Source organism: Oncorhynchus nerka, linkage group LG6 (assembly GCF_034236695.1).
Source record: "Oncorhynchus nerka isolate Pitt River linkage group LG6, Oner_Uvic_2.0, whole genome shotgun sequence".
Classification (NCBI taxonomy): Eukaryota; Metazoa; Chordata; class Actinopteri; order Salmoniformes; family Salmonidae; genus Oncorhynchus; species Oncorhynchus nerka.
The window spans coordinates 46,690,854-46,705,599 of record NC_088401.1 but is presented as its reverse complement, the minus strand read 5'-3'; the positions used below and the strand labels follow the sequence as shown (position 1 = coordinate 46,705,599).

The 14,746-nt window shown below is 43.3% G+C and overlaps 1 protein-coding gene across 2 annotated transcripts; it reads left to right on the top strand.

Moving 5' to 3' along the window:
- Positions 1-3,320: 3,320 nt before the first annotated feature.
- LOC115130485 (histone deacetylase 3) lies at positions 3,321-13,626 on the top strand. Of its 2 annotated transcripts, none has more exons than XM_029661673.2 (15): positions 3,321-3,490; positions 3,875-3,957; positions 4,065-4,207; positions 4,622-4,703; positions 4,936-4,992; positions 5,126-5,181; positions 5,301-5,434; positions 6,271-6,351; positions 6,684-6,757; positions 6,862-6,926; positions 7,113-7,202; positions 7,493-7,551; positions 12,397-12,476; positions 12,651-12,808; positions 12,966-13,626. In XM_029661673.2, the coding sequence occupies exons 1-15, from the start codon at positions 3,382-3,384 to the stop codon at positions 13,033-13,035; spliced, it is 1,341 nt and encodes a 446-aa protein (XP_029517533.2). In that variant the 5' UTR covers positions 3,321-3,381; the 3' UTR covers positions 13,036-13,626. The 2 variants fall into 2 exon arrangements, with proteins under 2 accessions (XP_029517533.2, XP_029517534.1); XM_029661674.2 differs by lacking the exon at positions 3,321-3,490 and adding an exon at positions 3,550-3,568.
- The last annotated feature ends 1,120 nt before the right edge of the window (positions 13,627-14,746 follow it).

Genomic DNA, 14,746 nt, shown 5'->3' with positions numbered 1-14,746 from the left:
TCTGTATACCCGTCGCAAGACCAACTGGTTGATGCTTATTTATAAAACCCTCTTAGGCCTCACTCCCCCTATCTGAGATATCTACTGCAGCCCTCATCTTCCACATACAACACCCGTTCTGCCAGTCACATTCTGTTAAATGTCTCCAAAGCACACACATCCCTGGGTCGCTCGTCTTTTCAGTTCGCTGCAGCTAGCAACGGGAACGTGCTGCAACAAACACTCCAACTGGACAGTTTTATCTCAATCGCTTCATTCAAAGACTCAATCATGGACACTCTTACTGACAGTTGTGGCAGCTTTGTGTGATGTATTGTTGTCTCTACCTTCTTGCCATTTGTGCTGTTGTCTGTGCCCAATAATGTTTGTACCATGTTTTGTGCTGCTACCATATTATGCCGCTGCCACGTTGTGTTGCTACCATGTTGTTGTCATGTTGTGTTGCTACCATGCTGTGTTGTCATGTGGTGCTGCCATGCTATGTTGTTGTCTTAGGTCTCTCTTTATGTAGTGTTTTGTTGTCTCTCTTGTCATTATGTGTGTATTGTCCTATATTATTATTATTATTGTAATTTTAAAAAATCCCAGCCTCCGTCCCCACAGGAGGCCTTTTGCCTTGTGGTAGGCCGTCATTGTCAATAAGATTTTGTTCTTAACTAGAGCACTCTCTCTGAGGTGAATTACCTCAGACCGCTGAAGTGGTCAGGTAATAAACGTACATAGACATTTCATCTGTGAAGGCACAGCAAGTATGGGTGCTGCAGCCCAATATGGCGAATGTAGTATGGGCAAGTGGGTGTGTCGAAAGGAGTGGGTGTATGGAAAGCGAATCAGCTAATTGGACAGATTTTATTAAACTTAAGACCATTCTGCGTGGCTGATTAGACTGCACGATGAGTCGATAAACCAGTGAGCAGTGCACCAGTGTTGTATCAACGTGCCTGTCGACCTGAGGTGCTTTCTATTGGTCAGCTGTTTCACGGTCGTGAAGCCGGCAGTTGTTAACGTGGCCATTGTTTTACCCTCCCACAATTTTATTTCAAGTAGGATAGCAGCCTATACAATAAATAAGTAATATCAATTATTTTTTAAATTTATTTTGTATTTTTTATTGAACCTTTATTTAACTAGGCAAATCAGTAAAGAACAAATTCTTATTTACAATGACGGCCTACCCCGGCCAAACTCTAACCCGGACGACGCTGGGCCAATTGTGCGCCGCCCTATGGAACTCCCAATCACATCCGGTTGTGATACAGCCTGGAATCTAATCAGGGTCTGTAGTGATGCCTCTAGCACTGAGATGCAGTGCCTTAGGCCCCTGCACCACTCGGGAGCCACGAATAAAAAAAAAAAGGTGTTTTGGGATAAACACTGAAAATAAGGTCTGAGGTTAACACAGGTTTAAATGATTTGATATGTTTTGTTCTATGAGATAATATCAGTCAGTTATGAAGCCTTTATGTGCTTGTTTTGATTACATAAATGCTTCAAAACGTGACATTAGCTGAAGACTATCTCATAGAACAAAACGTGTAAGATCTCCGTTCTAAAAGTGTGTTAACCACAGACCTTATTTTCAGCGTTTATCCAAAACCCTCATTATGGTGTCTTATTGTAGGCACTAAGTCCGCCATGGTTAGTTGAGCAAAATTGAATGAATCAGCTAATTTATCATATTTGTTGCCACTCAATACCGTTTTGCGTGGCTGATTGGGCTGCACTACGAGTCGATAGTAAGCCTGCGACCAGTGCTCCAGTGTTGTGCCTGCTGACTTGAAGTGCTTCCTACTGGCTATCATGGTTGTGTTGCCGGCAGTAGCTAATGTGGCAATTTCTTTCTCAAACATTGCTTCATTTCAAGTAGGAAAGCAGCCTACATAAGAAATAACTAATATTGATAAACATCTAGATGTCACCTTGATACATACTGTACATACCAGTGGAGGCTGCTGAGGAGAGGACGGCTCATAATAATGGCTGGAACGGAATAAATGGAATGGTACCTTTCCACTTATTCCTCTCCAGCCATTACCACATGCCTGTCCTCTCCAATTAAGGTGCCACCAACCTCCTGTGATACATACAGTCTACTACTCAGTGGGGGGAGGGGAATGAACAGCAACAACACTGGGACACAGTGGCCTCTACTCCCACTGCTTTTTAGCTAACTATAACCCTAACCATTTTCCTAACCTTAACCTATTTCTCAGAACCTGCCACAATAATTCTCATAAACCTGCTATGAAAAGTCAATTCTGACAAAAGCTGGAACCCTTCTAGCCATGCTACTGCCCCTGGTTATGACTAGAAGCTATCCAGCTTTTGTCAAATTAATGTCAAAAGTTGATTATTTTGCATTTAAGCTAACCCTAACTGTTTTCCTAACCTTAAACTAATTGTTCTAACCTGCTACATTAATTATCCTAAACAGCTTCGAAAATTCTCACCTGCTACAAAAAGTAAAATCTGGAACACTTGTCACTTTAATAATGTTTACATATTTTGCATTACTCATCTCATATGTATATACTGTATTATATTCTACTGTATTTTAGTCTATGACGCTCCAACATTGCTCATCCAAATATTTATATATTTTCTTAATTACATTCCTTTAGAATTGTGTGTATTGTTTTGAAATGGTTAGATATTACTTGCTAGATATTACTGCAATGTTGGAGCTAGAAAGACAAGCATTTCGATACACCTGAAATAACATCTGCTAAACACGTGTATGTGTCCAATAAAATTGGATTTGATTGAATAGAGCCTCACAGTAGTACCACAATGAGACATATATTTCACATATTGTATAAATGTGAAGCACATAATTGGCGTTTCCACTTACTACCAAATATTGTGGTGAGAGGAAGCCCAGAGACCGGCAGTGGGAGAAGATGGAGCGAGCATTTGTTTTTTTATAATAATAAAATAAGGGGATTTTGGCCGATATTATGCTAATTTTCTCATCGATTACACATTTGATCTCAATACAGTTTTGTGTTTCCAAAACGAATATGTTACGAACAGAGGGGACTAAGTTTTGTCGACTTTACCCTTTGCGTTGTTTAGGAGTGCGAAGGGGAATTGAGTTATTGCACACGCGCTCTTCACAAGGCGTAAGGCGTTCCCTAACGGAAATATGCAAATAAATGCGCCAATAGGCTCTCGCTAGCTCGTGCTTGGCTACTTGCTTTTTCTGCCCGCTACGTTGTAAACGACAGGCAGTGGTCTATCTTGGGTTAGTTATACAAATCTTTGGCGCTACTCTATTTTACTGGTTCCCTTTTAGCAATGACCCCCCTACTCCCGCCCCCTTTGACTGTCACTGGACAATGACGTACATTGTACTCGCCGTTTACAATGGCTACTTGCTAAATGAAGCAACTATATATTTACAGTAACAAACACCCAGCGAACCGTATAAAAAAGATGTCCAATAGAACAGCATATTTTTATGATCCGGACGTGGGGAACTTTCATTATGGTACGATTTTGGCTACACAAAGCTGGACTCAAGCATAGCATATTAGCCAGCCTGCTAACTTTTTTTTAGACGAATAAGGTTAGGGTAATACAGTTATTTCCTTTTTAATTTGTGATTTGATTTTAACGTTATTCTTATTTATTCTAGCAATCAGGTCAATAGGTCTCGCCGCAAACTGGAAACGTGTTCGCTAACTAAGGTTACTAGCTAATAGTCGTGTGTTTGCAAGAGTAGAGATGTTTTATGCTATATTTTTCCTAGTTAGGTAGGTTATGAATGATAGCTAGCACCATGCAGAACCACAGAGAAATTAAGAAATTGATAACTGCATAGGAGAGTAACACTAACTGAAACATGATTTTTGCTTTTTCTTTCTTTATCAAGGTGCTGGTCACCCTATGAAACCCCATCGTCTCTCTCTGACGCACAGCCTTGTTTTGCACTATGGCCTATACAAAAAGATGCAGGTAAGTCCTGCTGATGTTAAACATGCTGAAAAGTACCAGATGAAACGAGACTCTTTCATGTCCTTCTTGACACCATGTTCATGTATTGACTGGTCCTTGTTTTATAGGTTTTCAAACCATACAAAGCCTCCCAACATGACATGTGCCGATTTCACTCAGAAGATTACATTGACTTTCTTCAGAAGGTCAGCCCCAACAATATGCAGGGCTTCACAAAGAGTCTCAACACCTTCAATGTGGGGGATGACTGGTGAGAATGTCTTATCTATATTCTATAACAGGGGTATTCAACTATTCCCCTACGAGGTCTGGAGCCTAGGAGTTTTCAGTTCTACATGATAATTAATTGCACCCACCTGGTGTCCCAGGTCTAAATCAGTCCCCAATTAGAGGGGAAGAATAAATAAAAAAACAGTGGAACTGGCTTCAAGGTCTAGAGTTGAGTTTGAGGGTTCTATAATGTATTAGCCTACATTGCTAACCTGGTGTAAATTTGGATTCATGTGTGACTTGAGGACAATATAACACTGTGTGAAATACATAATGTGTCATAATACAGACTGTTGTTGATGTAATATTATGCTCACTGTACTGTGCAACTTGTTATCAATATCTGTTTGACGTACACATATATCTGTGTGATAATGCATGTGTCCCCTGTCAGCCCTGTATTCCCGGGCCTGTTTGAGTTCTGCTCCAGGTATACCGGAGCGTCACTACAGGGAGCAACACAGCTAAACCACAAGGTATGTACACACACACACCATGTTGTACCACTGTGAAGGTCAGTTTGTTTTAGGGAAAACGGAAAGCTCACCTTCTTTTTTTGTCAGGTCAGGACTATGTTATAAATGTATTCTATCTACTGGCAGGCTAGATTTATTTAGGCCAAGCAAGCAATTCAGCAATTTACAGAGCCAGGTAAATAGTCAACCAGACTTTGTGATTTGATTATTGATCGGGGCCATTGTTTTGCAGATATGTGACATTGCCATCAACTGGGCTGGGGGTCTTCATCATGCTAAGAAATTTGAGGTAAGAATTATGCGACATGCATTTGTTTCTTTGTCAAGACAAATTACAATTTATTATGGCCTCTGGTCATCTTTATATATGCCTATGTACAGCTCTTTATGATGTCATGATTTCACTCGTTTTTTGTTTTTAGGCCTCTGGATTTTGCTATGTGAATGACATTGTCATCAGTATACTGGAGCTTTTGAAGTAAGAGTAAAGCACCCTTGTATTTGACTATTTCCTAAATATAGTTTTTTCCCCCTCTGTTTCTGGGTTCACATCCCTCTAAGGATCACTGACAACTAATAATGTAAATCTATCTTTAGATACCACCCACGTGTGCTCTACATAGACATTGACATTCACCATGGCGATGGGGTGCAGGAAGCCTTTTACCTGACTGATCGGGTCATGACTGTATCCTTCCACAAGTATGGGAACTACTTTTTCCCAGGCACAGGTAAGACAAGCCATATGAGAGTCTGTTATAATCAGTGAGAATACTCATTGATAAATAGACAGTTTATCTTAATGACTAAATGATTGAATATCTCTATGGGGCAATAGAGGTGTCTTAGGGCAAACACAGTTCTGAGCTATAGTTCGAATCAGCTTGTTTTGTATTTTTTGTATTTTTTTTTGTTTGGTCCGGTTAGTTTCATATTGCCAATTGTCAAACGAACTGAAATGCCTAGACAAAATCACATGTTCATGCAAGTCATTTGTTTTGTTGGTGAAAATGCTCACGTTAAATCCATTTATGATTATCCAGAAGCATAGCTTGTGTGTCCCAAACTTCATATTACTTTCACTTTGGTCTTCCAATGACATGTGGAAACTGCAATAACTGCTCAAAGTGCAAAGTGAATAAGCTATTCAATAGCCTATATCCCCCATCTCCCCTAATCTGCATCATAAATGCACCGCTACTCACATAATGTTTCAGAGATATCAAGTTATCGTGCTGTGTGCATTTTATCAAATGGTCGCAGTCAAACAACCAGTAATAATGCATGCCTCTGGTTCATGCCTCTGGTTCTTTTCCTGTGTTTGGTCCGGACTGTGATCTCACCTGCAGCGAACCGCACCACTATACATATAGATATGGACTGAGACCCCCCTTTTTGAGTGAACCATAGTGCATTGTTTAGTGTGGATACTGTTCACACCAGTCCAAATAAGGGGGAAAACGCGGCAATGTTCGGGAAAACTGCTCCAAACCAATATGGTGTGAAAGCCCCCTTAATGAGCCTATTCTTTGATGAACAAATTGTGTTTCTATGTTTTGTCCCATAGGTGACATGTATGAGGTGGGGGCTGAGAGCGGCCGTTACTACTGCCTGAACGTGCCTCTCCGGGATGGGATCGATGACCAGAGTGAGTAGTGTCCTTTCTGGATCCCCTACTCAGGGTGGTTCTCTGGCGATCCAGTCTGGTAATGCTATTAGACTCAGGCCAGTGAGATGTCTCTGGGGAGTGCTTTCATCAGATATGTGTTATTCTGCCTGACTTATGAACTATTAACATCTCTCTGATGAGTGTTATAAAGGGTCTGATGGTATACTGGATAATAACCAACAACAGATGTTTCCTGATTTTTGATAGGGGATCAATTGAGCAAAACCTTGCATAATTGGCAAGAATGCTTGAAAGGATGAATTCTCTTAATTTTGTCCAATACCTTATCATTATCGCACTTGGTTTCTTAGGCTACAGGCAACTCTTTCAGCCAGTCATTAAGCAAGTGGTGGACTTCTACCAGCCAACCTGTATCGTTCTTCAGGTGAGCATTTGGCAGCCAGAGATCATCATTAGCGTTTTCGCATGAGTGGCATGGATTGTGGTATTGAATATGGTACTCATACATGCACCTCTTGTCATTGATAGTGTGGGGCTGACTCTCTGGGCTGTGACCGACTAGGATGCTTCAACCTCAGTATACGAGGCCATGGGTAAGTGTCCTTGTAGTGATAAGGATTCAGGTTCGGTGGATGGAAGTCAATGTACTCTATAATATGAGGATATCCTGCAACCTACTGGTAGGAGGGCACAAGTGATTACAGAAAATCCCTTACCAATTTACACAGGAGCCATGATATGGTAAACTCTCTTACCCAGGGTACTTATTTTTCCTATAGGGAATGTGTGGAGTTTGTAAAAAGCTTCAGGATTCCCCTGCTGGTGCTGGGAGGAGGGGGGTACACAGTACGCAATGTGGCCAGATGCTGGTGAGTACTCATTTATTTCATTGCTGTAACTGAACTATAGTGTGGAACTCGAAGCCTGTTTCACTGCCTTTTTTTCTTCCATTGTTCCCCTCTAATCAGGGACTGATTTAAACCTGGGACACCAGGTGTGTGTAATTAATTATCAGGTAGAACCAAACCAGCAAGCTCTGGACCTTGAATACACCTGGTGTAGAGGTTTAGGTGACAGTTGTTTTTAATGGAGACCGAGAGATAATGTTCTCACAGTGTATATGGAACCACTTAAGACTGTTGCTCTTCCGCCATTCTAGGACCTATGAGACCTCCCTCCTAGTCGATGAGCCAATTAGTGATGAGCTGCCCTATAGTGGTAAGAGCAAGCTTTTTGTACATTGGTTTGATATATTGACATAATATGATGTACACTGAACAAAAATAAATGCAAAATGTAAAGTGTTGATCCCATGCTTCATGAGCTGAAATAAAAAGATCCCAGAAAATGTCCATATGCACAAAAAGCTTATTTCTCAAATGTTGTGCACAAATTTGTTTACATCCCAAAGCATTTCTCCTTTGCCAAGATAATCCATCCACCTGGAAGGTGTGGCATATCAAGAAGCTGATTAAATAGCATTATCATTACACAGGTGAACCTTGTGTTGGGGGACAATAATAATAATAATAGCGCCAAAAGAGATGGCTGCCGTTTTACGATCCCGCAACCAATCGTGCTATTATGTATGTTTTTTTGCGTCATTTGTAACTTGTACATAATGTTTCTGCCACTGTGTCTTATGACCAAAAAGAGCTTCTTGATATCAGGGCAGCAATTACTCACCCCGTACTGGAGGAATTCTTCTTCAGCGAGTTGGATGGGAAGGATTTACTCCAGACACCTGACAAGGCCCTCATCCCCGTCATTCGCAGGAGGAAAATACATAGATATCGTGAACGGCGGTCCATGTGTCTTGTAAGGATCTGTCATCGAGAGGGTAATCAACCTTTACCATCGGTCCTATTAGCCAACGCACAATCAATCTATAATAAAATAGACAAACTACGAGCACGTATATCCTACCAACGGGACATTAAAAACGGTAATATCTTATGTTTCACCGAGTCGTGGCTGAAGGACAACATGATTAACATAAAGCTGGCGTGTTTTAAGCTTTTCAGGAGGATAGAACAGTGGCCTCTGGTAAGACAAGGGGCGGCGGCCTATGCCTATTTGAAGACAACAGCTGGTGCATGAAATCTAAGGAAGCCTCAAGGTTTTGCTCGCCTGAGGTAGACTATCTCATGATAAGCTGTAGACCACACTACTTACCAAGACCGTTTACACCTATATTTTTCATAGCTGTCTATATACCACCGCAGACCGATGCTGGCACTAAGACCGCACTCGATGAGCTGTATACGGCCATAAGCAAACAGGAAAACGCTCATCCAGAGGCGGCGCTCCTAGTGGCTGGGGACTTTAATGCAGGGAAACTCAAATCACTTTTACCTAATTAATATCAGCATATTACGTGTGCAACCAGAAGGGAAAAAACTCTAGACCACCTTTACGACACACACAGAGACGCGTACAAGGCTCTCCCTCGCCCTCCATTTGGCAAATCTGACCATAATTCTATCCTCCTGATTCCTTCTGACAAGCTTAAACCAAAGCAGGAAGCACCAGTGACTCGGTCAATAAGGAAGTGGTCAGATGAGGCAGATGCTAAGCCACAGGACTGTTTTGCTAGCACAGACTGGAATATGTTCTGGGATTCTTTCGCTGGCATTGAGGCGTACACCACATCAGTCACTGTGTGGTGTACATCAGTCGCTTCATCGATGACATTGTCCCCACAGTGACTGTACGCACATACACCAACCAGAAGCCATGGATTTACATGCAACATCCGGAATGAGCTAAAGGCTAGAGCTGCCGCTTTCAAGGAGTGGGACTCTAACCCGGAAGCTTATAAGAAATCCCGCTATGCCCTCCGACGAACCATCAAACAGGCAAAGTGTCAATAGAGGACTAAGATTGAATAGTACTCCGACGCTCGTCGGAGGTGGCAGGGCTTGCAAACTATTACAGACCACAAAGGGAAGCACAGCTACGAGCTGCCCAGTGACAAACCTACCAGATGGGCTAAATTACTTATATGCTCGCTTCGAGGCAAGTAACACTGAAACAATCATGAGCACAGGCTGTTCCGGACGACTGTGTGATCACGCTCTCCGTAGCCGATGTCCTTTAAACAGGTCAACATTTACAAGGCCGCGGAGCCAGATGGATTACCAGAACATGTACTCCTAGCATGCTCTGACCAACTGACAAGTGTGTTCACTGACATTTTCCATCTGTCCCTGACAGTTTGTAATACCAACATGTTTCAAGCCGACCACCATAGTCCCTGTGCCAAATAACACTAAGGTAACCTGCCTAAATGACTACCGACCCATAGCACTCATGTCTGTAGCCATGAAGTGCTTTGAAAGAATGGTCAACACCAACACATCAACACCATTATCCCAGAAACCGTAGACCCACTCCAATTTGCATACTGCCCCAACAGATCCACAGATGATGCAATCTCTGCACTCAACAATGCCCTTTCCCACCTGGACAAAAGGAACACCTATGTGAGAATGCTATTCATTGACTACAGCTCAGCGTACAACACCATAGCGCTCATCACTATTATTTACCTTTATTTAACTAGGCAAGTCAGTTAAGAACAAATTCTTATTTTCAATGACGGCCTAGGAACAGTGAGTTAACTGCCTGTTCAGGGGCAGAACGACAGATTTGTACCTTGTCAGCTCGGGGGTCTGAACTTGCAACCTTCCGGTTACTAGTCCAACGCTCTAACCACTAGGCTACCCTGCCGCACTAAGCTAAGGACCCTGGGACTAAACACCTCCCTCTGCAACTGGAGCTTGGACTTCCTGACCGGCCACCCCCAGGTGGTGAGGGTAGGTAAACACACCCGCCACGCTGTTCCTCAACATGGGGGCCCCTCAGGGCTGCGTGCTCAGTCCCCTCCTGTACTCCATGTTCACTGACTGCATCCAGGCTGCATCACATCCTTCCGTGATTGGGAGTCCCATAGGGCGGCGCACAATTTGCCCTGCGTCGTCCGGGTGTGGGGTAGGCAGGCCATCATTGTAAATAATAATTTCTTATCTGACTTTCCTAGTTAAATAAAAAAAGTTGCCAGGCACGACACCAACACCATTAGCAAGTTTGCTGATGTCACAACAGTGGTAGTCCTGATCACCAACAACGAAGAGACAGCCTATAGGAAGGTCAGAGACCTGGTCGTGTGGAGCCAGGACAACAACCTCTCTCTCAACTTGATAAAGACGAAGGACTACAGCAAAAGGAGGACAGAGCATGCCCCAATTCTCATCGATGGAACAGGTTGAGAGCTTCAAGTTCCTTGGTGTCACACTTGCAGTTGTGAAGAGGGCACGACAAAGCGTATTCCCCCTCAGGAGACGGAAAATATTTGGCATAGGTCCTCAGATCCTCAAAAGGTTCTACAGCTGCACCATCGAGAGCATCCTGACTGGTTGCATCACTGCCTGCTATGGTAACTGCTCGGCCTCCAACCAAGGCACTACTGAGGCTAGTGCGTACGGCCCAGTACATCACTGGGGCCAAGCTTCCTGCCATCCAGGACCTCTATACCAGGTGATGTCAGAGGAAAGTCCTAAAAATTGTCAACGACTCCAGCCACCCTAGTCGTAGAATGTTCTCTCTGCTACCGCAAGGCAAGCGGTACCGGAGCACCAAGTCGAGGTCCAAAAGGCTTCTTAACAGCTTCTACCCCCAAGCCATAAGACTCCTGAACAGCTAATCAAAGGGCTACCCAGAACCCTCTTTTACGCTGCTGCTACTCTGTTTTTAATCCATGCATAGTCACTTTAACTCTACCTACATGTACATATTACCTCAACTAACTGGTGCCCCCGCACATAGACTCTGTACCAGTACCCCCTGTATATTGCCTGGCTTGTTATTTTACTGCTGCTGTTTTAATTGTTTTATTTTCTATTTTTACTTAAAGTTAACTTAAAGCATTGTTGGTTAAGGGCTTGTAAGTAAGCATTTCACTGTAAGGGTTACTTACACCTGTTGTATTCGGCACATGAGACAAATAACATTTGATTTGAAAGAAGGTTAATTTGTTTACCAAAAGCCACATCATCATTGTTTTAGAGAATTTGGCAGTACGGCCAACCGGCCTCACAACTGCAGACCACGTGTAATCATGTCGGCACAGGAGCGTCACATCCGGCTTCTTCACCTGCGGGATTGTCTGAGACCAGCCACCCGGTCAGCTGATGAAACTGTAGGTATGCACAAACTGTCAAACAGTCTCAGGGAAGCTCATCTGCGTGGTCGTCGTCCTCACCAGGATCTTGCCCTGACTGCAGTTCGATATTGTAACTGACTTCAGTGGGCAAATGTTCACATTTCGATGGCCACTGGGACGCAGGAATCCCAGTTAACTGTACCGGGCAGATGGCAGAGTGTGTATGGCGTCATATGGGCGAGCGGTTTACTGATGTCAACAGAGTGCCCCATGCTGGAGTTATGGTTTGGCTACGGATAATAAACACTTTCATTTTATTGATGGCAATTTGAACGCACAGAGATACCGTGGCGAGATCCTGAGGCCCGTTGTCGTGCCATTCATCTGCTGCCATCACCTCATGTTTCAGCATGATAATGCACAGCCCCATGTCGCAAAGATCTGCACACAATTCCTCAAAGCTGAAAACCTGCATGCTCGCCAGATATGTCACACTTTGAGCACGTTTGGAATGTTCTGGATCGACGTGTACGACAGCGTGTTCCAGTTCCCGCAACTTCGCACAGCCATTGAGTGGGATAACATTCCACAGGCCACAATCAGCCTGATCAACTCTATGCGAAGGCGATGTCGCGCTGCATGAGGCAAATGGGGGGTCACACCAGATAATGACTGGTTTTCTGATCCACGCCTCTACTTTTATTTTTTTAAGGTGTCTGTGACCAACAGATTCATATCTGTATTCTCAGTGATGTGAAATCCTTAGATTAGGGCCAAATTCATTTTTCAATTGCCTGATTTCCATATGAGCTGTAACTCAGTAAAATCTTAAATTATTGCTTGTTGCGTTTTATATATTTTTTCAGTATAAAAGCACTTTTTCTTTCTCATCTCTCCAGAGTACTTTGAGTATTTTGCTCCAGACTTCACACTCCACCCAGATGTGAGCACCAGGATAGAGAACCAGAATTCAAGACAGGTAAGTTTGAGAATGCACTGCATGCGCTCTCCCTCTTTCTTGTTTTTTTTTGTATTCCTGAACCACAGTCTACATAATGTTTTCAACAAGGATTCAAACTATTGAATATGTGTGATTATGAAACTTGTTCTCTCCAGTTTAAGTGATTTTTATCTTCCTCCTGTGTTTGTTTAGTACCTGGAGCAGATACGTTCGACGGTCTTTGAGAACTTGAAGATGTTGAACCACGCCCCCAGTGTCCAGATCCACGACGTGCCCTCCGACATCCTGAGCTACGAGCGTACTGACGAGGGAGACCCAGATGAGAGGGGCTCAGAGGACAACTATTCCAGGTGAATACACTCGTAGTCAGCTTTGTGACACACAGGAACATATTAGTAATGGAATCAATATGACCCGTTTTGGTCTAACTGCATGTAGTATCTGTGTGAACTGAATTGTATGGTGTTTGAACATTTTGGAACTAAATGGCTTATGTTCTCTTTACAGGCCGGAGGCAGCCAATGAGTTCTATGATGGTGACCATGACAACGACAAGGAGAGCGACGTGGAGATCTGAGCGCTCAGATGTCAGACTTTTCCTTCTGAAATGATTGGGAAACTGTAGTCTCAAGGCTGCAGTCTAAGGAAAGTGGACACCATGATTACTCCTCCCCAAGAAATGGGCGATTTAACCATAGCCATCTCATGGACTTGACCTTACTGTACTTAGAGCGAGAGACCACCACCATGAATTCCTTTTTATTTTTTTACTATGTGTGAGTATGTAGAGTACATCATCCTGAGCAGTTCTATTGCCAAGCACTTCCTCAGTTACGGAGTCAGTCACCTTCTGACTCACCTGAAGACGGCCAAGAGGAGCCCAATACTCGTGTACTGAAACGTTATGTCGTCTCTTGTTTAAATGTCTGGGCTTTTTTCATCAGAACAGGATAGAAGAGAATTCGTCCTAAAAGGTTGTCAGGTTAACTGTCCAGTGGGGGTTGATTTCCTGTGTCGAGGGGACCCGTGTCAGTCTTTATATTACCAGTTTTTCACTTCACACATTGGGAGCCCAAAAGGTCCGTCCTTTGAATATCAAGTGTTTCAAAATGTTTTGATGAAATTGTATTTTTTAAATTTTATATATAAAATAAATGACAAAACTTAATGGCTACAATTCTTCACTGGAGTTCATAAGGAAACCAGTCAATTGAAAAAATGTCAAATGGCACTAGTCTATGGAGTTCACATGACAGAATACAGATATGCATCCATTTGTCACATACCTTAAGGTAGGGGCGTGGATCACAAAACCAGTCGGTAACTGGTGTGACAACCATTTGCCTCATGCACCCTGATCTTTGCATAGAGTTGATCAGGCTGATTTTAACTTGTGGAATGTTGTCCCGCTCTTCAATGGCTGTTCGAAGTTGCTGGATATTGGCGGTAATTGGAACACGTTGTCGTACCCCGATCCAGAGCATTCTCAATGGGCGACATGTTTGAATATGCAAGCCATGGAAGAACTGGGACAATTTCAGATCCTTGCGGTGGATTATGCTGAAACTAGGTGATGGTGGCGCATGAATGGCACGACAGTGGGCCGCAGGATCTCGTCACTATCTCTGTGCAGTCAAATTGCCATGGTGTTCATTGTCTGTAGCTTATGCCTGCCAACATGGGGCACTGGTCACAACATTGACATCAGTCGCCCATGATGCCATTTACCTGGTAGAGTTGAAACTGTGATTCAGCTGTGAAGAGCAGACTTCTCCAGTGTGCCAGTGGCCAAAGATGGTGAGCATTTGCCACTGACTGACTCTGTTACGTACCTGGTGAGGACAACGAGTATGCAGATAAGCGTCACTGAGACAGGTAACAGTTTGTGCCAAAATTCTTCAGTTGTGCAAACCCAGTTTCATCAGCTGTCTGGGTGGCTGGTCTCCGTTGATCCCGCAGGTGGAGGATGTGGATGACGTAGTTGAGGCCGGTTGGATGTACTGCCAAATTCTCTAAAACGGAGGCTTATGGTAGAGAAATTAACATTCAATTATTTGACCACAGCTCTGGTGGACATTCATGTAGTCAGCATGGCAATTGCACACACCCACAACTTGACATTGTGGCATTGTGTTGTGACAAAATTGCACATTTTAGAGTGGCCTTTTGTCCCCAGCACAAGGAGCACCTGTGTAATTGTCATGATTAATCAGCTTCTTGATATGCCACAACTGTCAGGTGGCTGGATTATCTAGGCAAAGGAGAAATGCTCACTAAACAGGGATGTA

What these genes read in the sequence shown, in the direction of transcription:
- LOC115130485 (XM_029661673.2), top strand. Translation starts at nt 3,382, where the DNA reads ATGAAGCAACTATATATTTACAGTAACAAACACCCAGCGAACCGTATA. An exon ending in TTCAATGTGGGGGATGACTG is followed by an intron (nt 4,208 to 4,621) that starts GTGAGAATGTCT and finishes GTCCCCTGTCAG; the next exon opens with CCCTGTATTCCCGGGCCTGT. An exon ending in CAACCTGTATCGTTCTTCAG is followed by an intron (nt 6,758 to 6,861) that starts GTGAGCATTTGG and finishes TGTCATTGATAG; the next exon opens with TGTGGGGCTGACTCTCTGGG.